The sequence below is a fragment of the Mercenaria mercenaria genome, chromosome 5 (genome assembly GCF_021730395.1).
Source record: "Mercenaria mercenaria strain notata chromosome 5, MADL_Memer_1, whole genome shotgun sequence".
NCBI lineage: Eukaryota > Metazoa > Mollusca > Bivalvia > Venerida > Veneridae > Mercenaria > Mercenaria mercenaria.
Genome location: NC_069365.1, coordinates 64,780,270 through 64,802,784, shown reverse-complemented (window position 1 = coordinate 64,802,784; position 22,515 = coordinate 64,780,270). Strand labels below are relative to the sequence as shown.

Here is a 22,515-nt window from a genome sequence, read left to right as displayed (position 1 = left end):
GGTAGGTAGGTTGGAACATTTTGGGGGGAGGTGGGGGATTTTTTTTATTTTAGTGAGACTTTTCGGAAATTATTTTTGTGTCAAAAAAATGAATACAAATAAGGGGGTTATGGCTTTAGAGCATCAGTAAGTTGATTTCTAACATCACTGACCATGTTTAAAGCATAAAAAGTGCAGATTTGCAACTTTTTGTTAAAAGGTTGAGAGAAAATCTCCGAAGCCATAAAAACATTTAGGGTCAGGCCAAAGATATAGGGTAGGTCGGGATACCAGACAAACAATTTTTTTTAAGCCTTAGGTTTGGCAAGTATGAACAATTATTATCATGGACAAGTAATTCACCAAGATTTTTTGGCTTTACCAACATACAATAGGTCCATAATTGGCCTTTATTCTAACCCTTTAGCTAGGAAGTAGAAATGACTGAAATTTCATTATTAATTGTACATCTGTTTTGAAAAATGGGACATATTATAGAACAGCGACGTCTGTCCATCAGTCATCATTTTCTGTATCTGGACTTAATAGCTACTGTAACAGCTTTTGAATTTTACATGATGACTAAGCACCACTTGAAGAAGAAACTGTTTTTTTTTAGGTCTTGAAAACTGAAAATGGTTTCTGAACTAAGTCATGAAAAATAATAGCTACAGCTTTCATATTTAATACAAAGCTTAAGTATCACTAGAGGAAGACCCATGTTGATTTAGGGGTCAGTTGCTCAAAGGTCAAGGTCACAGGGACCATACTTGGGCATTTTGGGAGATCAATGGTCAAGGTCACAGTAACCTCTAAAACTGAAAACAGTTTCTGCTCAATAATCAAACAGATCTTTGAAGGCTTTGGTTGTCTATCTTCATAGGATGATTGCAAAAAGGTGCATAATTTCATCAAAATGACAGCTAGAGTTATGGAACCTATGTCTTTCAGTTGGTATTATGGGGAAGGCATGGTTAAAGTTTCATTCAGTTGCAATCAGTAATAACTGAGATATGAGCTTGCTAATAATCGTAACAAGGTGTCTACATATATCTCGAAAATATGCACATGTCCATTTCATGTTGAAGATGTATACCAAGTTTCATTTCAGTTGGATGGAAACTGTAGAACAAGAGTACACGACACAAATGTAGTTGTAATATGGCTATAAGTTCAAACAAGAGCTCTGCAAAGCGGGACAATATACGCCCGAAGGGTTATATCTGAGGAGGATATATGCAAAATTTAAAGAAAAAGCAAAATTTTAATATTTTTTTTTGGTGGGAGGTGTGTTTTTTGGGAGAGCAGTGGTGGTAAGGGCAAGAAATTTTTTTTTGGTGGGTAAGAAACTAAATGGATTTTGTGTGTGTTGGGGGGGTGGAGAATGATGCAGTGACAGAATACAAAAGGGCAAGAAAGTAAATTTTAAACAAGGCAGTCTGAACGACAGCTAAATCCCCCGCCACTGCTATGGATAGTGAAAGGGTAAACCTTTGATTTTAGCTGTGACCTTGAACTTGAACTGACATGGCTGATTCATGAATTCTGCACAATGTCTTGATGAGGTGATCATTTGACCCAAGTTTCATGAAAATGCTTCAAGGGGTTTAGGAGATACAGAGCTGAAACCTTTGACCTTCAGTTGTGACCTTGACCTTGAGTTGACATGGCTGACTCATGAGTTCTTGATGAGGTGATCATTTGACCCAAGTTTGATGAAAATCCTTCAAGGGGTTTAGGAGATACAGAATGGACACCAAATGGAAGGCTCAAACCTTCTACCCTTAGTTGTGACCTTGACCTTGAGCTGGCGTGGTTGACTCATAATTTCTGCACATCATTCTGATGAGGTAATCATTTGACCCAAGTTTTATAAAAATACCATCAAGGGGTTTAGGAGAGATAGAGCGGACACGAAATGGAAGGCTCAAACCTTTGACCTTCAGTTGTGACCTTGACCTTGAGCCGACATGGCTGACTCATAAGTTCTGCACATCGCCTTGATGAGGTGATCATTTGACCCAAGTTTTATAAAATTCCTTCAAGGGGTTTAAGAGATATAGAGCGGACACAAAATGGAAGGCTCAAACCTTTGACCCTGAGTTGTGACCTTGACCTTGAGCTGGCATGGCTGACTCATGGGTTCTGCACATCGTCTTGATGAGGTGATCATTTGACCCAAGTTTTATAAAATTCCTTCAAGGGGTTTAGGAGATATAGAGCAGACACAAAATGGCAGGCTCAAACCTTTGACCTTGAGTTGTGACCTTGACCTTGAACCGACAAGGCTGACTCATGGGTTCTGCACATTGTATTGATGAGGTGATCATTTGACCCAAGTTTGATGAAAATCCTTCAAGGGGTTTAGGAGAAATGGAGCAGACACGAAAGTGTTACGGAAGGACGGATGCAGACCATTCCTATAATCCCTCCGCCACGGTGGGGGATTAAAAAATGGTGCGGGGTGCAGTGGTGGCAACAGGATAGATTAAGAAACAAAAGAAGTGACCATTATGTTGTCCTCACTGATACAAGCTTAAAGAAGAGACATGCCAATTTGTTAAACAAATTCACCTATGGGCAGCACTAAGATGTACGGTAAACCTAGAAATTGTTTCAAGCTATTTAAATTAACGACTTTCGCAGTCCTTGTATTTCTGCAAAATTTTATAGTCGCTAAACAACTACTTACCACAAAACAAAGTTTGTAGTTCTCATTGATAGTCAGCTGTAAAGCTTCTCCCCAGTATGCACAAGTATACAGTTATTAAACAAGATGGCCCTAGGTCGCTCACCAAAGTAACACACCATGAAAGTGTAAACATGTTTGACCTAGTGATCCAGTTTTTGACACCACATGACTCAGTTTCAAATTCGTCCGAGTTTTCAAGGAGATCAACATTCTGACCAAGTTTCATGAAGCTTGGAGTTAAAATGTGGTTTACTCAACCGGACCCAATTTTAAACCCGTGTGAAATTTCATGGAGACAAAATAATATTGTGACCAATTTTCATTAAGACTGGACTAAAATGTGGCCTGAGTGGAAACAAGCATTTTCTTTTATTTGACCTAGTGACCTAGTTTTTGACCCAACATGACCCAGATTAGAACCTGTCCATGATTTCATAAAAACAAACATCTGACAATTTCGTGAAGATTGGAGCAAAAAAAGTGGCCTCTAAGTGTAAACAAGCTTTTCCTTTGATTTTACCAAGTGACCTAGTTTTTGATCCTACATGACCCAGATTCGAAATCATACAATACTTCATGATACCAAACATTCTGACCAAGTTTTATGAAGATTGAATCAAAAATGTGGCCCATAGAGTGTAAACAAGCTTTTTCTTTCGTTTGACCTGGTGACCTAGTTTTTGACCCCACGTGACAGATAAAAACTTATTAGAGATTTGATGGAAACATTCTGACCAAGTTTCATGCACATCAGATGAAAAATGTAGCCCCTATTGCATACACAAGGTTTATTTTTGATTTGACCAAGTGACCTAGTTTTTGACCCCAGATGACCCATATTCGAACCTGACCTAGATTTCATCAAGATCATTCTGATCAAATTATCACAAAAATATATACAAAAATGCAACCTCTATTGCACACACAGTTTTTCTTTGATTTGACCCAAGATGACCCATATTCAAACTTTACCTAGATTTCATCAAGACAAACATTCTGACCAACTCTCATGAGTTTCAAACTTAAAATGTGGTCTCGAGAGTGTTAAAAAGATTTTCCTTTGATCTGGCCTACTGACCTAGTTTTTGACCCCACATGACCCAGATTCGAACTTGGCCTAAAGATCATCAAGATAAATATTCTGACCAAGTTTCATGAAGATAGGGTTGTAAGTGTGGCCTCTAGCATGTTAACGAGCTTTTCCTTTAATTTGACAGGTTGACCTAGTTTTTGACCCCCACATGACCCAAATTCGAACTTTACCTAGGTCATCAAGACAAACATTCCGAACAATTCTCATGAGTTTCAAACTTAAAATGTGGTCTCTACAGTGTTAACAAGATTTTCTATTGATCTGGCCTAGTGACCTTGTTTTTGACCCCACATGACCCAGATTCGAACTTGGCCTTAAGATCATCAAAATAAACATTCTAAGTTTCATGACGATAGGGTCATAAATGTGGCCTCTACAGTGTTAACAAGCTTTTCCTTTGATTTGACCGGGTGATCTAGTTTTTGCCACAACATGACCCAGATTCCAGCCTGGCCTTAAGGTCATCAAGATAAATATTCTGACCAAGTTTCATGAAGATAGGGTCAAAGTTTCATGAAGATAGGGTCATAAAATGTGGCCACTAGAATGTTAACGAGCTTTTCCTTTAATTTGACCGGTTGACCTAGTTTTTGAATCCACATGACCCAAATTCAAACTTTACCTAGAGGTCATAAGACAAACACACACCAATTCTCATGAGTTTCGAACTGAAAATGTGGTCTCGGGTGTTAACAAGCTTTTCCTTTGATCTGGCCTAGTGGTCTAGTTTTTGACCCCACATGACCCAGGTTGGAACTTTGCCTAAAGATCATCAAGATAAACATTCTGGCCAAGTTTCATGAAGATAGAATCATATATGTGGCCTCTAGAGTGTAAACAAGATTTTCCTTTGATCTGGCCTACTGACCTAGTTTTTGACCCCACATGACCCAGTTTCGATGTTGACCTCGAGATCATCAAGACAAATATTCTGACCAAGTTTCATAACGATTGGTTCATAACTGTGGCCTCTAGAATGTTAACAAGGCAAATGTTGATGGACAACGCGTTATTTTAGCATAAGTATAAATCTAATAAACTCATTTTGGCTAAGGAATGATATGAATATAAGCACTATTGTAATAAAGTTGTCGATGATTTGCATTTAAAAGTGTATATAATCTTGCAAAAATTCATAACAAATGCAAGTTTATAAAATTATTACCTCCCTTTGTATATTTGTATATCTTGGTTGCGCAACCAAGATAGATTGAAAATAAATTAATTCCGAAGCTACACGTTTTAAAACTAGCATTTTGTTTCAGGTAGTTTAAATATTCCAATAGTTATCAAATGCAAATGTAAAACGAGAAATCAAAAGAAATAATCCACTTTTTTAACACTTGTATTAAAGGGATAATTACAAAATTCCATAAAAAGTAATAAATTATACATTTCTGAAATGGATCTAACTCTATGTAATGGGTTGTTTTGTTCCTTCAATAAATCTCTAACAGAATATATGAAAACTGAAAAATGTCGGAAAATGTTGCGATTGACCACCTTTAACTGAACTACGTGTACTTCTTTCAAGAAATGGACCATAAAGTTTATTCAGATAAGTGGGGCAATTTTTCTACTTGTAAAGTTTGCAGATAAATTTTGGAAAAAAAACTGATAAGATGCAGGACTCGGGCCAACAACCCCGTGATTGGCAGGTAAACGTTTTGTCCACACAGCCACTTTCTCATGCGACATTGGTTAAATTATAAAGAAATATATATGCAATAGTTAAATCGCTACATCGCTATTAGGCTTTGTTCATCAAGAATTAATTTACGCAAATATGCGGAATATTCATGAGTGCAAGGTCAATACTTACAGAGAATAGTGTACTGACCAGTGTATATTATTGTTTTATTTGGTTATATTTTCAAAACGCCATAACACTGAGACACCTATACTTGTGCACTCAATTATCATGTTCTCACTATCACATGATGTTTGCAAGCTGCCCACTGAAGGGAAATCCATTTTTTTAAGAAACAGGAAAACCCATATCAGAAAGAATAGACAAATGTTTTTATTTTTGATTTATTAGGAAAACGATTTTGAACAGAATTCGATGAAAAATTCATTGTTAGAACATTAAATATGCAACATAAAGGTGAATATAGATGTTTGATTTTATAAATTCTCACACCACGATGTGTGGGTTAGTTGCTTTAATGAAATTAATTTCGTGGGCACGGAATTTCATAGCTTAGATTAAAATGGCTGTTTTATGGGGATATGAACTGTGGTGAATGTCTGGGAATTTTGTTTGAACTTTGGGATATAATTTCATGGATTAAAAAAACATGAAATTTTAGAAGTACAAAACTTAAAAATTATTTCACAGTATATAATATTTATTTACACATGTACAATCATTTTCAACATGTCTATATAAATAACTTCTAAAATGTAATAAAAAGTGTCATTCTTTAATAGTAATTTCTTTTCTTTGCATGACACACTCTTCAACAGAAAGACCAATTTTGCCTAAACAGCCTTTGAATCTTGAAAAAGATGTATTCTACAACAGACACATTGTTTGTTAAAATATGAACAAGGGCACAATAATGAAAGATACAAGATGCATACTGTCACTGAACAAAATGACTGTCTCCCTTAAAACCATGCAAGTGACTAAACACATTCGCCCATTCATCAATTTATCACATATGAAAGTAATTCTAAAGTCAATGATCTGCTATGATTTCTTTGAGCCTCCAAACCCTGTGAAGCCCATCATGGCAGCCATATCTGGATCAGCATCCTGGTCGAGATCTCCATCAGCTTTACGTTTACGTTCCTTCCGCTTCTCTTTCTTGTAAGCTTTCTGTTTTTCTTCCTGGCAGCAAAAGAAAAATTCATACTGAAGATGCATGCTTCAACATTTTCAAGCTAATACCCAAACTGAGTAATACAAACCTTTATACCGAGCTATCACTAAATGTGATTAACATACTACCTGAGTACCACTTTGTCAGAAGAAAGACAACACTTTTGCCCACAGAGAATCTCTCTGTAACTGTGGAAGTAGTTTGCTCCATACACTTTAAGGGAAATGGGTCTCTCTCAACCCTGATTTTTTTCCCATCCTATCAATAAAATGTTATGCACATCTACACCTTATGGTGATCATGTGTCTGAAAATTCACTGGAATCTTTTTAAGCCAGCAAGTAGTTTGCACATTTAAATTGTTTCCCTGTAAAAATGTGAGGGGTGTGGAGATGCAGGGGGACCCCCCCCCCCCCCCAAAAAAAAAAAATCAGGAGAGGAGGAGCTGACCTTGACTAAAGAAGGCTATAAAGGCCCTGTAATGGTCACCTTACTTAGTTTTTACCCCAAAAGGTCCAGTTTCCTATCTGACCTAAATTTCATTAAAACAAACATTCTGACATGGTTTCATGTAAATGTGCTAGAAAATGACAGTGTACTTTCCATAATTCTAACAAGGTTTTTCTATGATTTGACCTTATGTTCTAGTTTTTTTTACCCTAAATGATCCAGCTTTTTATCTTAAATATATTTACATAGGACACAGGCATTCCCACAATGTGATGTTAGGACACAGGAGTGCGAGTCCTGTGAGTAATGGCAATCTGATCATAGAATCATTAATCAGATACTGAAATTATGGACTGGAAAAGAGAAACAAGAGCTGTCTAATGACAGTGTGCTTGACTATTTGAAATCCTTCCACAGAATACTAGCTTATATACAAAAGCTTTAGCGAAATTTTCTAAGTTGAAAAAGGGGCATAATTTTGCTAAAATGTAAGCCAGAGTTATGAAACTTGCCATGTGAAGTCCTTTCAAGATGTCAAAAATGTGTGGAGAATCAGAAAACATTTAGTCAAGTTATTTCTGAGAAACAGGCTTACATGCAAAACTTTACAAAATTTCTATTAGGTGAAAAAGGAGCATAATGTTGTCAAAATAAAAGCTAGAGATATGCAACTTGTCCCATGAGATCATCTCAAGATGCAGAAGATACATGTGACGTTTGAAAACATTATGCCTAGTAGTTTCTGAGAAGCCTGCTTACATGCAGAACTTTAACCTGAACTTTTGTGATGCCTGCGCTGACTATAGAGTGATTACAAAAGCTCGACTATTTGAACAAGAGGGCCATGAAGGCCCTGTATCGCTCACCTGACCTATTGACCTAAAGATCATCAAGATCAACATTCTGACCAAGTTTCATTAAGATAATTATGGTCATAAATGTAGCCTCTAATGTGTTTACTAGCTTTTCCTTTGATCTGACCTGGTGACCTACTTTTTGACCCCAAATTACCCAGATTTAAACTTGACCTAAAGATCATCAAGATTAACATTCTGATTAAGTTTCATGAAGATACAGTCATAAATGTGGCCTCTAGAGTGTTAACAAGCTTTTCCTTTGATCTGACCTAGTGACCTAGTTTTTGACCCCACCTGACCTAGATTTGAACTTGACCTATAGATCATCAAGATTAACATTCTGACCCAGATTTAAACTTGACCTAAAGATCATCAAGATTAACATTCTGATTAAATTTCATGAAGATACAGTCATAAATGTGGCCACTACAGTGTTAACAAGCTTTTCCTTTGATTTGACCTGGTGACCTAGTTTTTGACCCCAGATAACCCAATATCGAACTCATCAAAGATTTTATTGCAGGTAACATTCTGACCATTCATTCAGATTGAGCCAAAATTGTGACCTCTAGAGTGTTATCTAGCTTTTCCTTTGATTTGACCCGGTGGCCTAGTTTTTGACCCAACATGACCCAGATTCAAACTGGACCTTGAGTTCATCAAGATTAACATTCTGACCAAGTTTCATGAAGATAAATACATAAATGTGATCTCTTCAGTATTAACAAGCTTTTCCTTTAATTTGACCTGGTGACCTAGTTTTTGAACCCAGTTAACCCAATATCAAAATCGTCCAAGACTTTATTGACCCAATATCGAACGCGCCCAAGATTTTATTGAGGGTAACATTCTGACCAAGTTTCATTAAGATTGGGCCAAAATTGTGACCTCTAGAGTGTTAACAGTCAAATTGTTGACGACGGACGGACAACAGACACAGGGCAATCACAAAAGCTCACCTTGAGCGCTCAAGTGAGCTAAAAACTCTCAAATAGTCAAGCTAATGTTTTGGGTTAAGCGCAGTTTTTCAACAATATTTCAGTTATATAATGGCAGCCAGTTAACCTAAACGTTGTTCCTGGATTCTGTACCAGTACAAACTTGTTCTCCACAAGTAACTGACAACTTCCCCACATGAATCAGACGTGGACGATGGATGATGTCAGACACAATGTCTTTTATCAAATCATCATGGAGAACATACGCCTGTCCGGGACCAAACTCACGACCCCGCAATCTGTAGATCTGCGCTCTCCCTATTGAGCTAAGTGGGCGGGCTAGTCAAGCTTTATGACTGTACATATTTATTTATCACATTAATTATTATTATAACAAGAGCTGTCCGTAAGACAGCGCACTCGACTTTTCTCAGTGCTTGATTCTGAATTGGAGCTTTGCCAGTAAAAAAAAAAATCCAAGTTAAAAAGGGACATAACTCTGTCAAAATTTAAATCAGAGTTATGGGAATTGTGTCTCCTGGTGTAGACTTTGAGAGTAAATAACTACTTTGAGTTTCAAGTCAAAAGCTTTAATAGTAACAGAGATATTTAACAAAATTTCTAAGTTAAAAAGGAGCATAATTCTGTCAAAATTCAAATCAGAGTTATGGGGATTGTTTCTCCTGGTGTAGACTTTGATGGTTAATAAGTATTTTAAGTTTCAAGTCAAAAGCTTCGATAGTAACAGAGATTTTTGACTATCAAAAACTTTAACCAAAAATTCTAAGTTAACAAGAGGACCATGATGGTCCTGAATCGCTCACCTATCCCCACATGACTCAGTGTTGAACTGAGTATGACGTCGTTATTTCTATTATTTGAAATAGTGACCTAGTTTTTGAGCACATGACCTAGATATCATCAAGATAAAAAATTCTGACCAGTTTTCATGAAAATCCATTGAAAAATATGGCCTCTAGACTGGACACAAGGTTTTTCTATTTTTCGATCTACTGACCTAGTTTTTGACCGCACATGACCCAGTTACGAACCTGACCTAGATATCATCAAACTGAACATTCTCAACAATTTTCATGAAGATCCATTGAGAAATATGGCCTCTAGAGAGGTCACAAGGTTTTTCTATTTTTTGACCTACTGACCTAGTTTTTGACCCCACGTGACCCAGTTTGGAACCTGACCTAGATATTATCAAGGTGAACATTCTGACCAACATTCATGAAGATCTCATGAAAAATATGGCCTCTAGAGAGGTCACAAGGTTTTTCTATTTTTAGATCTACTGACCTAGTTTTTGATCCCACGTGACCCGGTTTCGAACCTGACCTAGATATCATCAAGGTGAACATTCTGACCAACATTCATGAAGATCTCATGAAAAATATGGCCTCTAGAGAGGTCACAAGGTTTTTCTATTTTTAGATCTACTGACCTAGTTTTTAACCCCACGTGACCCAGTTTCAAAATTAACCTAGACATCATCAAGGTAAACATTCTGACCAATTTTCATGAAGATCCATTGAAAAATATGATCTCTAGAGAGGTCACAAGGTTTTTCTATTTTTAGACCTACTGACCTAGTTTTTGACTGCACGTGACCCAGTTTCGAACTTGACCTAGATATCATCAAGGTGAACATTCTGACCAATTTTCATGAAGATCCATTGAGAAATATGGCCTCTAGAGAGGTCACAAGGTTTTCCTATTTTTAGACCTACTGACCTAGTTTTTAATCCCACATGACCCAGTTTCAAACTTGACCTAGATATCATCAAGGTGAACATTCTGACCAATATTCATGAAGATCTCATGAAAAATATGACCTCTAGAGAGGTCACAAGGTTTTTCTATTTTTAGACCTACTGACCTAGTTTTTAACCCCACGTGACCCAGTTTCGAACTTGACCTAGATATCATCAAGGTGAACATTCTGACCAATATTCATGAAGATCTCATGAAAAATATGGCCTCTAGAGAGGTCACAAGGTTTTTCTATTTTTAGATCTACTGACCTAGTTTTTAACCCCACGTGACCCAGTTTCGAACTTGACCTAGATATCATCGAGGTGAACATTCTGAACAATTTTCATGAAGATCCATTGAGAAATATGGCCTCTAGAGAGGTCACAAGGTTTTACTATTTTTAGACCTAATGACCTAGTTTTTGACCCCACGTGACCCAGTTTCGAACTTGACCTAGATATCATCAAGGTGAACATTCTGACCAATATTCATGAAGATCTCATGAAAAATTTGGCCTCTAGAGAGGTCACAAGGTTTTTCTATTTTTAGACCTACTGACCTAGTTTTTGACCCCACGTGACCCAGTTTCGAACTTGACCTAGATATCATCAAGTTGAACATTCTGACCAATATTCATGAAGATCTCATGAAAAATTTGGCCTCTAGAGAGGTCACAAGGTTTTTCTATTTTTAGACCTACTGACCTAGTTTTTGACCCCACGTGACCCAGTTTCGAACTTGACCTAGATATCATCAAGATGAACATTCTGACCAATTTTCATGAAGATCTTGTGATATATTTGGCCTCTAGAGAGGTCACAAGGTTTTTCTATTTTTAGACCTACTGACCTAGTTTTTGAAGGCACGTGACCCAGTTTCGAACTTGACCTAGATATCATCAAGATGAACATTCTGACCAACTTTCATAAAGATCCCATGAAAAATGTGACCTCTAGAGTGGTCACAAGCAAAAGTTTACGGACGCACGGACGGACGACGGACACCGCGCGATCACAAAAGCTCACCTTGTCACTTTGTGACAGGTGAGCTAAAAAGGGGCATAATTCTGTCAAAATTCAAATAACAGTAATGGGAATTGTGTCTCCTGGTGTAGACTTTGATAGTAAATATCTATTTTGAGTTTCAAGTCAAAGGCTTTTAATAGTAACAGAGATAATTGACTTTATCAAAAATTTTAACAAAAAATTCTAAGTTAAATAGGGGCATAATCTTGATAAAATTCAAACCAGAATTATGGGGATTGTTTCTCCTGGTGTAGACTTTGATGATAAATAAGTATTTAAAGTTTCAAGTCAAAGGCTTTGATAGTAACAGAGAAATTTGACTTTATCAAAAACTTTAACCAAAAATTCTAAGTTAATAAAGGGCATAATTCTGTCAAAATTCAAATCAGAGTTATGGGGATTGTTTCTCCTGGTGTAGACTTTGATAGTAAATAACTATTTTAAGTTTCAAGTCAAAAGCTTTGATAGTAACAGAGATATTTGACTTTATCAAAAACTTTAACCAAAAATTCTAAGTTAAAAAGGGGCATAATTCTGTCAAAATTCAAATCAGAGTTATGGGGATTGTTTCTCCTGGTGTAGACTTTGATAGTAAATAACTATTTTAAGTTTCAAGTCTATAGCTTTGACAGTAACAGAGATATTTGACTTTATCAAAAACTTTAACCAACGCCGACGCTGGGGTAAGTGCAATAGCTCTACTTTTTCTTCGAAAAGTCGAGCTAATAAATGATTAAATATTACATCCTTTTGATATAGTGAAAGTTTGTACATGTACTGTGTTACTTGAATATCCTTATCTGTAAACAAGAGATCACAAAGTGATCTTGGCGCCCACCATTGAGCCATTTTTTAATGTTCCAAATTTCAAGACTAGCTTAAGGTCAGAATCAAGGTCAAATTTCATTTCGGTACACAACACTGTGCATGTGGTCCATGCATGTTGTCCAAATTTGAAAGCTGTAGCTTGAGAAATGTGAAAGTAGGTCACTAGATCAATTTCAAGGTCAAAGTTCATTTTGGTACACAAAACTATGCATGCGCTTCAAATTTGAAGGCTGTAGCTTGAGAAATGTGAAAGTAGGTACTAGGTAAAAATCAATGTCAAATTTCAATTCATAACACAAAAATATGCATGTGGTCCAAATTTGAAGCCTGTAGCTTCAGATATGTGAAAGATGGTCACTAGGTCAATCTCAAGATCAAAGTTCATTTCGGTACACAAAACTATGCATGTGGTCCAAATTTAAAGGCTGTAGCTTGAGAATGTGAAAGTAGGTCACTAGGTCAAAGTCAAGGTCAAATTTCATTTCTAGACAAAACTATGCATGTGGTCCAAATTTGAAGCCTGTACCTTCAAAAATGTGAAAGTAGGTCACTAGGTCAATGTCAAGGTCAAAGTTTTTTTCGGTGCACAAACTATGCATGTGGTCCAAATTTGAAGGCTGTAGCTACAGAAATGTGAAAGTAGGTCACTAGGTCAAAATCAAGGTAAACTCATGTCAAGGTTCATCTTGCCACTCAAAACTATACATGTGGTCCAAATTTGAATGTTGTAGGTTATTGACAAGAAGATTTTAAAAGCTTTTCCCTATGTAAGTCTATATGAACCATGTGACCCCCGGGGTGGGGCCATATTTGGCCCTAGGGGGATCATTTAAACAAACTTGGTAGAGAACCACTAGATGATGCTACATTACAAATATCGAAGCCCTAGGCTTTGTGGCTTGGACAAGAAGATTTTCAAAGTTTTTCCCTATATAAGTCTATGTAAACCATGTGACCCCCGGGGCGGGGCCACATTTGACCCCAGGGTAATAATTTGAATCATCTTGGTAGAGGACCACTAGATGATGCTACATACCAAATATCAAAGCCCTAGGCTCTGTGGTTTTGGACAAGAAGATTTTCAAAGTTTTTCCCTATATAAATCTATGTAATTTATAAAAATAAACAAAAGGGCCATAACTCACTCAATAATTGTTGAACCAGTCTGATTTTCAAGAGGACATAACTAGGGTACCAATACATCATTCTGACAAAGTTTGGTCAAAATCCCCCCAGTAGTTTCTGAGGAGATGCGATAACGAGAAATTGTTAATGGACGGACGGAAGGACGTCGGACCACCGACGCAGAGTGATTTGAATAGCCCACCATCTGATGATGGTGGGCTAACAAAAAAACAAGAGCTTGTCGAACACGAAATGCCCCCCCTTGATGCATTCAGTAATTGCACAAGGAACAGAAATTATTTGCTCACTGTAAACAAAAGTTCTACTGTTTTGGTTCAATGTGACCTTGACCTTTGACCTACTGACCTCAAAATCAATAGTGGTCATCTGCTGGTCATGATCAACCTCCCTATTAAGTTTCGTGATCCTAGGCCCAAGCATTCTCAAGGTAGTGTCTGGAAAGGGTTTAACTGTTCCGGGTCAATGTGACCTTGACCTTTGGCCTACTGACCTCAAAATCTATAGGGGTCATCTACTGGTCATGACCAACCTTCCTATCAATTTTCATGATCCTAGGCCCAAGCGTTCTCAAGTAATTGTCTGGAAACGGTTTAAATGTTCCAGGTCACTGTAACCTTGACCTTTGACCTACTGGCCTCACAATCAATAGGGGTATCAGCTGTTCATGATGAACCTCTCTATCATCTTTCATGACCCTTGGCCCAAGCGTTCTCAAGTTATTGTCCAGAAACCGTTGAACTGTTCCTGGCCAATGTGACCTTGAACTTTGACCTAATGACCTCAAAATCTGCTGGTCATGACCAATCTCATCAATTTTCCTGATCCTAGGCCCAACCGTTCTAGAGTTATCGGAAACCGTTTTACTGTTCCTGGTCACTGTGACCTTGATCTTTGACCTACTGATCTCAAAATCAATAGGGGTCATCTGCTGGTGATGACCAACCATCTTATCAACTTTCACAATCCTAGGCCCAAGCAATCATGAGTTATCATCAGGAAACCATTTAACTGTTCCGGGTCACTGTGACCTTGATCTCTGACTGATCTCAAAATCAATAGGGGTCATCTGTTGGTCATGACCAATGTCCCTATCAATTTTCATGATCCTAGGCCCAAGCATTCTTGAGTTACCATCCGGAAACAGATTGGTCTACATACAGACCGACCAACATCTGCAAAACAATATACCCCTCCTTCTTTGAGGGGGGGGGGGGGGGCATAAAAAAAACAAGAGGCCCATAGTGGTCCTAAGTTGCTCACCTGACCTTGGATAAACATATAACACACTAATTCATGAATAGTAATATCTGTGTTTAGCATACAAAAACATACAAAAGTGCCATAATGGCCCTATTTTGCTCACCTGTTATCATTGCACTTAAGGACAAGAAGGTCAAAAAATCATAATCAAGATCAATCAAAAGAATTATGAGAAAATATAGTTGAAATTTTCTTAAAGTTACTTCAAATAAAATTATTTTCAAATCAGGCCAGCAGTATTTTTATACAAGAAGTTTTCTGTAAACAAGGTACAGATATGTCAAAATACACCTAAAAATTGGAGGTATCATCTATGTTGTACCACAGAAATGTGGTCTCGGTTTTTCCATATGGTCAATAATAAAAGTTACTAAATAAGCTATTTATAGTAACATAAAAGGGAAGTAATTAAAAAAAAATATTGTAAGTGAACAAAAGAAGGACCTGCCAAATAAAAACAAGAGCACTGCAATGCAATGCAAATGCAGAGCAATATACCACAAAACAACGTCATATGACCTTTGACCCCTAAGTGTGACCTTGACCTTGAAGTGAGCCATCTGAAACATGCGCTCTGCACGTCGTTTCGATGAAGTGAACATTTGCATCAGGTTTTTTTGAAATCCTTCAAGGGGTTCAAGAGTTACAGAGTGGAAGGGAAATTGCTAACTAACAGACAGACAGACAGACAGACTACGAGGCAATAACATAATACGTCCCTTCGGGCGTATAAAAAGGAATCGAGATCTTATGGTGACACAAGCTGTGTGCTAGTTTGGTTAAAATCAAATCATAAATGAAGCTGCTATTGTGCAGACAAGGTCAAAATAGCTAATTTTGGCCCTTTCAGGGACCATAACTCTGGAACCCATTAAGAGATCTGGCTGGTTCAAGAAAGGAACCAAGATCTTATGGTGACACAACTTTTGTGCAAGTCTGATTAAATTCAAATCATAAATGCAGCTGCTATTGTGCAGACAAGGTCAAAATAGCTAACTCTGGCCCTATCAGGGGCCATAACTCTAGAACCCATTAAGGAATCTGGCCAGTTTAAGAAAGGAACCAAGATCTTGTGGTGATACAAGTTGTGTGCAAGTTTGGTTAAAATCAAATCATAAATGAAGCTGCTATTGTGCAGACAAGGTCAAAATATCTAATTTTGGCCCTTTCAGGGGCCATCACTCTGGAATCAATTATGGAATCTGGCCAGTTCAAGAAAGAAACCAAGATCTTATGGTGATACAAGTTGTGTGCATGTTTGGTTAAAATAAAATCATAAATGAAGGTGCTATTGTGCAGACAAGGTCAAAATAGCTAATTCTGGCCCTTTCAGGGGCCATAACTCTGGAACCTATAATGGGATCTGGCCAGTTCAAGAAAGGAACCAAGATCTTATGGTGATACGTTGTGTGCAAGTTTGGTTAAAATAAAATCATAAATGAAACCACTATCGTGCAGATAAGAAATTGTTGAAGCACGCACATTCTGGCCCTTTAAGGGACAATAACTCTAGAACCCAAGATGGGATCTGGCCAGTTTTCGAAAGGAATCGAGATATCATGCCAATACAAGTTTTGTACAACTTTGATCAAAATTGCTTGCAAAATGTGGTCTCTATCGTGTTCACAAGAAATTGTGAGTGGCCGGACGAAGGGCGATCACAAAAGCTCACCTCACCCTGTCACTATGTGACAGGTGAGCTAAAAACAGGTCAAATGTCCTCATTCGAACAAATCTGAGTGAGAACCTTACAATGATTCTAAATACCAAATTTGATAGAAATCCATTCACTAAAGCTGTTCATGAGAAGAAGTTATTTTAAAAACCTATGCATGCATAAACAATGCATAAACAAGAGTGCCAGACTGTCACAAAATACGCCTGTCATCGAACTTGGCCTAATTCAAGGGCCATAATCCAAGAGTGCCTGGGGCGATTTGGGTGGTTATTGAATTTGGCCGAGATATTATGCCCACAAACATTGTCAGCAAGTTTGGTGAAGATCAGTTGAAAACTGTTCAACTTAGAGAGCGGACAAGGCTAAATTTGCAGTTTTTCGAGTAATTCAAGGGCCATAATCCAATAGTGCCTGGGACAATTTGGGTGGTTATTGAACATGGCCAAGATATTCCCACAAACATTGTCAGCAAGTCTGGTGAAGATCAGATGAAAATTGCTCGACTTTGAGAGCGGACAAGGCTAAATTCGCAGTTGTTCAAGTAATTCAAGGGCCATAATCCAAGAGTGCCTAAGGCGATTTGGTCATCAAACCTGGCCGAGATATTATGTCCACAAACATTGTCAACAAGTTTGGTAAAGGTCAGATGAAAACTGTTTGACTTAGGGAGTGGACAAGGCTAAGTATGCAGATTTTTGAGTAATTCAAGGGCTATAATCCAAGAGTGCCTGGAGAGATTTGGCTGGTTATCTAACTTGGCCAAGATATTATGCCCACAAAGAGTAGCAAGTTTGGTGAGGATCAGATGAAAACTAGAGAGCGAACATGCTTTGGACACAGACCACCCGCCGCCAACCGCCACCAGTGTTAACATAATATGCCCCGCTCTTTCAGAGACGGGCATATAAGAAGTTGCAGTGCTGAAAAAAAAAATTGACCTTAAATATTTGATCTCCAAGCATGATCTTAACCTTTAAGGTAGAGGTTAAGGTCTTGAACCAACATATTATCTTGTTATGTTGATGAGTGTTGAATGTTTGTGCCAGGTTATATGAATATTTATGCATGCAAAAAGATATTAAAGAGCGGACAACAAAAATGCACAGATGTGCAGGCTGATTTTGGTCTGCACTGGTCGCAAAGGCAAAATCACTTGCTGCCAGTAGGCTAAAGGTTATACCACAGTCTCACATATGGCGCGGATAGCTACGGATAGAAACGTAGTAATCTGTATCGATCCATACTTGAGCCGTACGGACTGGTACGGATTTATACGGGTTACTACTTTCAGGTATGGCTCAGTACGGATCGATACGGATTACTACGTTTCTATCCATGGCTAGACGTAGCTATCCACGTAGTATGTGTGACTGGGGTATTAACCAGACAAGCCATATCTGAATTACCTCTTCTTTCAATTCTTTGATTCTCTCTTCAAAATCATAATCTTTCTTCTTTTCTTCCAGTTTGCGTTTGTTCATCTCAAACCTTTTTCTGACTTGTTCTAGTGAAGACCTTTCGACTTTCATTGACATTCCAAGATTTCTCTGATCTGAAATAAAGTTTGAAAACATCTTATGTAAACCTCCTCTATGTTTTTGACAGCTACAAGCTAGCATCAAGTCTGTGATTTATATTATGCATAAGAGAGCATTTTAAATTTCAGAAAGTGACCCTGGCCTTTGTGAGGTGAAAAATCACCTACTGTGAAATCATTAATATTTGTGGGGGACTAATTTTCAAGAATCTTATTACACTACCAGTTACAATATGGTATGTCTTCTCCCTTGAAGCGGGAGACAAGAATTCTATTACACTACCAGTACAATATGGTATTGTACCACTACCAGTTAGCTGAGCGAAACAATCTAATCATCTCAATCTCTTTACACAATGGAATCAAAAACTATCTTATGAATGAACATCAGAGCCTTGAAATGACTTGTTGGCAGTTTCTTTTCTGTTTCATGACAATGGACTGTACACCTCAATGCCACTTACTGACAGAGGAAAGGCAAACAATACCTGAATTTACACTTAGTCTGTTAACAAATGCAATGTCATTTATATTAAACACAATTTAATAAAACCTACCAGTAGACAACTTTTGTTTACAGAACAAAATAAGAGTTATCAGCAGAATTTTGACACAAAACATTATAAAACGTTTAACAAAGAGCACATTCTAATAGGGGGCTTAACTTTGAGTGTGGAATGTTTTGTTGGTGGAGGTTGGTTAAATAAGAAACAATACAGAGAAACACAATTAAGTGAAAAAAAATCATGTCATAACAGGAGGGCCAAGATGGCCCTAGGTCGCTCACCTGGGTAACACACCATAACAGTGTAAACATGTTTTACCTAGTGATTTCATGGAGACAAATATTTTGACCAATTTTCATTAAGATTGGACCAAAAAATGTGGCTTCTTGAGTGTTAACAAGCATTTTCTTTGATTTGACCTAATGACCTAGTTTATTCCCCACCCGACCAGATTAGAATTTGTCCAAAATTTCATGAAAACAAACATTCTGACAAAGCTTCGGGAAGATTGCAGCAAAGAAGTGGCCTCTAGAGTGTATACAAGCTTTTCCTTTGATCTGACGCAGTGACCTAGTTTTTGACCCCATGTGACCCAGATTTAAAATCATCCAAGACTTCATACTAACAAACATTCTGACCAAGTTTTAAGAAGATAGAATAAAAAGTGTCCCCTAGTGTGTAAACAAGCTTTTTCTTTGATTTGACCTGGTGACCTAGTTTTTGACCCCACCTGACCCAGATAAAAATTCATAAGATATTTCATGCAGACAAACATTCAGACCAAGTTTCATGCATATAAAATGTACAAGAGTGTTAATAAGCTTTTCCTTTGATTTGACTTGGTGACCTAGTTTTTTTACCTCAACTGACCCAGTTTCGAATTTGGCCTAGAAATCATCAAGACAAACATTCTGACCAAGTTTCATGAAGAGAGGGTCATAAATGTGGCCTCGAGAGTGTTAACAAGCTTTTCCTTTGATTGACTGGGTGACCTAGATTTTGACCCCATATGACCCAATTTCGATCTTGACCTAGAAATCATCAAAATAAACATCTGACCAAGTTTCATTAAGATAGGGTCATAAACGTGGCCTCTAGGGTGTTAACAAGCTTTTCCTTTGATTCAGGGGCAATAACTCTAGAACCCATGATGGAATCAAGCCGGTTTTCGAAAGAAACCGTGATCTTATTGTGACTTAAGTTGTGTGGTTAAAATCAAATATAAAATGTCACTTCTATCGGCTTCATAAGGTAAAAATTAACAATACATTTTAGACGTCGTTTAAATGTATTTCATCTTTAGCTCCAGTGGTCCCTACAAGGGCCCTAGGACCCCCAGTTTGAATACATTTGGAAGCAGACCTTTAAGACAAATTAAAATGGTTGTCATTTAGTGTTATTACCATGGCAAATAAGTGTGTGAAGTTCATTTACTCATGACATGTAGTTACAGAGATACTAGCTTGCTGACAACCACAAACAGAATTTTGTTGTACGAGCATAATTTTACCAGAAAAGCACATGTCTCCCACAACTGCCTAATCATCTGAATAGTAGTGTAAGATCGATTCAGAAATGTCCGAGCGTAAATCCTACTCCCTATATATTCTTAATTCCCAATCAGACTTTCAGTGCTTTGATTATCAAAAACAACTCAATCAGACTTTCAGTGCTTTGATACAACCCAATCAGACTTTCCGTGCTTTGATACAACCCAATCAGACTTTCAGTGCTTTGATTATCAAAAACAATGTTTCAAGGGCCATAATTCCAAAGTGCCAGGGCCAATTTGGCTAGTTATCGAACTTGGCCAAGGACTTATCGGCAAACACATTTTGTTCAAGTTTGGTGAAGATCGGATGGGAAATGTTTGACTTAAAGAGTGCAGACAAGATTTGTGACAGACGGATGGACAGACACACAGACAGACAGAGGAATACAAACAAAGATGGACAGTCTTATATTGAACATAAACATCCAGCAAAAATCTTTTTCTTCACAACATATTATCAAGGTATGAATGAGAAAAAAATACTTACGTTTCTTTCCATTGATGTGATCTAAAAAGTTGATTGAATCTTTCACAACACAATCACATACATTGCAATAGTACCTGAAAAAGTTTCACAAATATAACATATATGACAGGAACTGTTGGTAAAACAGATATTGTCCCCCATGATACTGGAGGTAAGTGTGTAATTTTCAATCTAAAGAATGCTGTGATTTTACCTTTGACCTACTGACCCCCTCACAGTTAGACAGCATTAGACCCATGATTTCTTAGGTTATTGACTGAAAACTATTTTCAGTCTTAAGGTTTGATTGAACTTGACCACTGACCTTCAAAACAACTGGGGTCATCTACTTACAACAGGGAATCATCATAAAAATTTGGAAGCCATCAGTGAAAACATATTCCAACCATTGACTTGAGAACATTTCCAGTTTGGAGGTCACTGTGACATTGACTTTTAACATACTGACCCTAGCCAAGGTCAATCATCACACAAAGTTAAACAGCAGGAGACCCAAGCGTTCTCTAGTAATTAATAACAAACTGACAGGTCAAAGGTCACATTTTTCTATTTTTAGCTCTAGTGGCCCTTTAATGTGGCCAAATGCCCCCTTTGAACAAATTTGGGAGAGGATCTTATAATGCTGCTACAAAGCAAGTTTGATGAAGATCCATCAAGCAGTTCATAAGAAGAAGCTGTTTAAAGGTATTTCTATTTTCAGCTTTAGCAGCCCTTTAAAGGCACTAAGCGCCACAAGTTAAATGGTAGAGGACCTTATAATTATAATACAAATAAGTCTGATTAAGATCCATAAAACTATTCATGAGAAAAAGTCATTTAATGATTTTCTAATCAGCTCTTACTGCCCTTAAAAGGGATACAACACTCTCATTAGAACAAAATTGGGAGAGGACTTTAAAATGATGCTACAGACCAGGGTTGATGCAGATCAATCCAAATGTTCATGCGAGGTCATTTAAAGGTACAGCTGAATATCGTTACCTCGATATCGGTTAGCTCGATACTCCGGTTAGCACAATGTGTTTTTGTCGGTCCCGATTTTCCCCTATATATTTTGATGTAATTATTTATCATTACCTCGATATGATTAGCTCGATATTTTGTTTAGCTCGATGAGATTTTTCAGTCCCGTCAACTTACCTGTACTTCTTTTTACACCTGGTTTCGTCGATATTACAGCGTATCAAAAAATATCCATGTTATTTGTAAGGTGTGAAAATCAACCTATTGTTGTCCGGCGATGTATTAATCATAATCAAGTTAGTTTGTGTGTTTGTTTTGTTTGTTATTTAATTTTTAATCCAATTTAAATGTCAGGAAGTTTGCATTTAATTCCCAATAATTAATCTAATAAAACAGCGTGCAAGCGGGCAAGCTGTTTACCAATATAACAACTAATTTGGATGAAATATTTTTTTCTGTTTGACGGAGTAAAAATCTGCCATTTAGGATTGAGTAACAATATGCGTATTTAACTGGCAAATTTTCGTTATCAAAGCACAGTCAAAATGACTACTCAACTAGGAACATTACCGCTGCATTCAGACTTGTTTAAGGAAGGAATAAAAATGCTAATGTTTACATGTATATTTTGAAAAATTTAAAAGTTGTATGCATGTATGTACTATTTATTTGTCAATAAAATTAAATCGTTTTTACGTTTTATATTATTTCTTTCCCCTTTCAAACCCTCTGAAAAAAGTATTGGATATAATGACAATATAGACGTCCGACACAAGTACAAAGTAGTCCAAGATAGTTGATATCGCTACGTCGAACTTCGGATACGTCGATGCAATTTTTACAGTCCCTTGAATATCGAGGTAACAGTATTCAACTGTATTTCTATTGTTACCTTTAGTGATTCCTAAAAGGTGCCAATGTTGACACAGGATG

The 22,515-nt window shown here is 37.3% G+C and overlaps 1 protein-coding gene across 1 annotated transcript in view; it reads right to left on the bottom strand.

Annotated features, from left to right (window-relative positions):
• Positions 1–5,782: 5,782 nt before the first annotated feature.
• The window catches only part of LOC123557434 (zinc finger matrin-type protein 2-like), a 34,301-nt gene continuing 17,568 nt past the window's right edge, over positions 5,783–22,515 (bottom strand). Inside the window, exons 4-6 of the mRNA XM_045348881.2 lie at positions 20,620–20,693; positions 17,944–18,089; positions 5,783–6,600 (exon numbers count right to left, since the gene is read on the bottom strand). Of these exons, the coding sequence (XP_045204816.1) occupies positions 6,460–6,600; positions 17,944–18,089; positions 20,620–20,693 (361 nt within the window). The 3' untranslated portion in view covers positions 5,783–6,459. The remainder of the gene's footprint in view (positions 6,601–17,943; positions 18,090–20,619; positions 20,694–22,515) is intronic.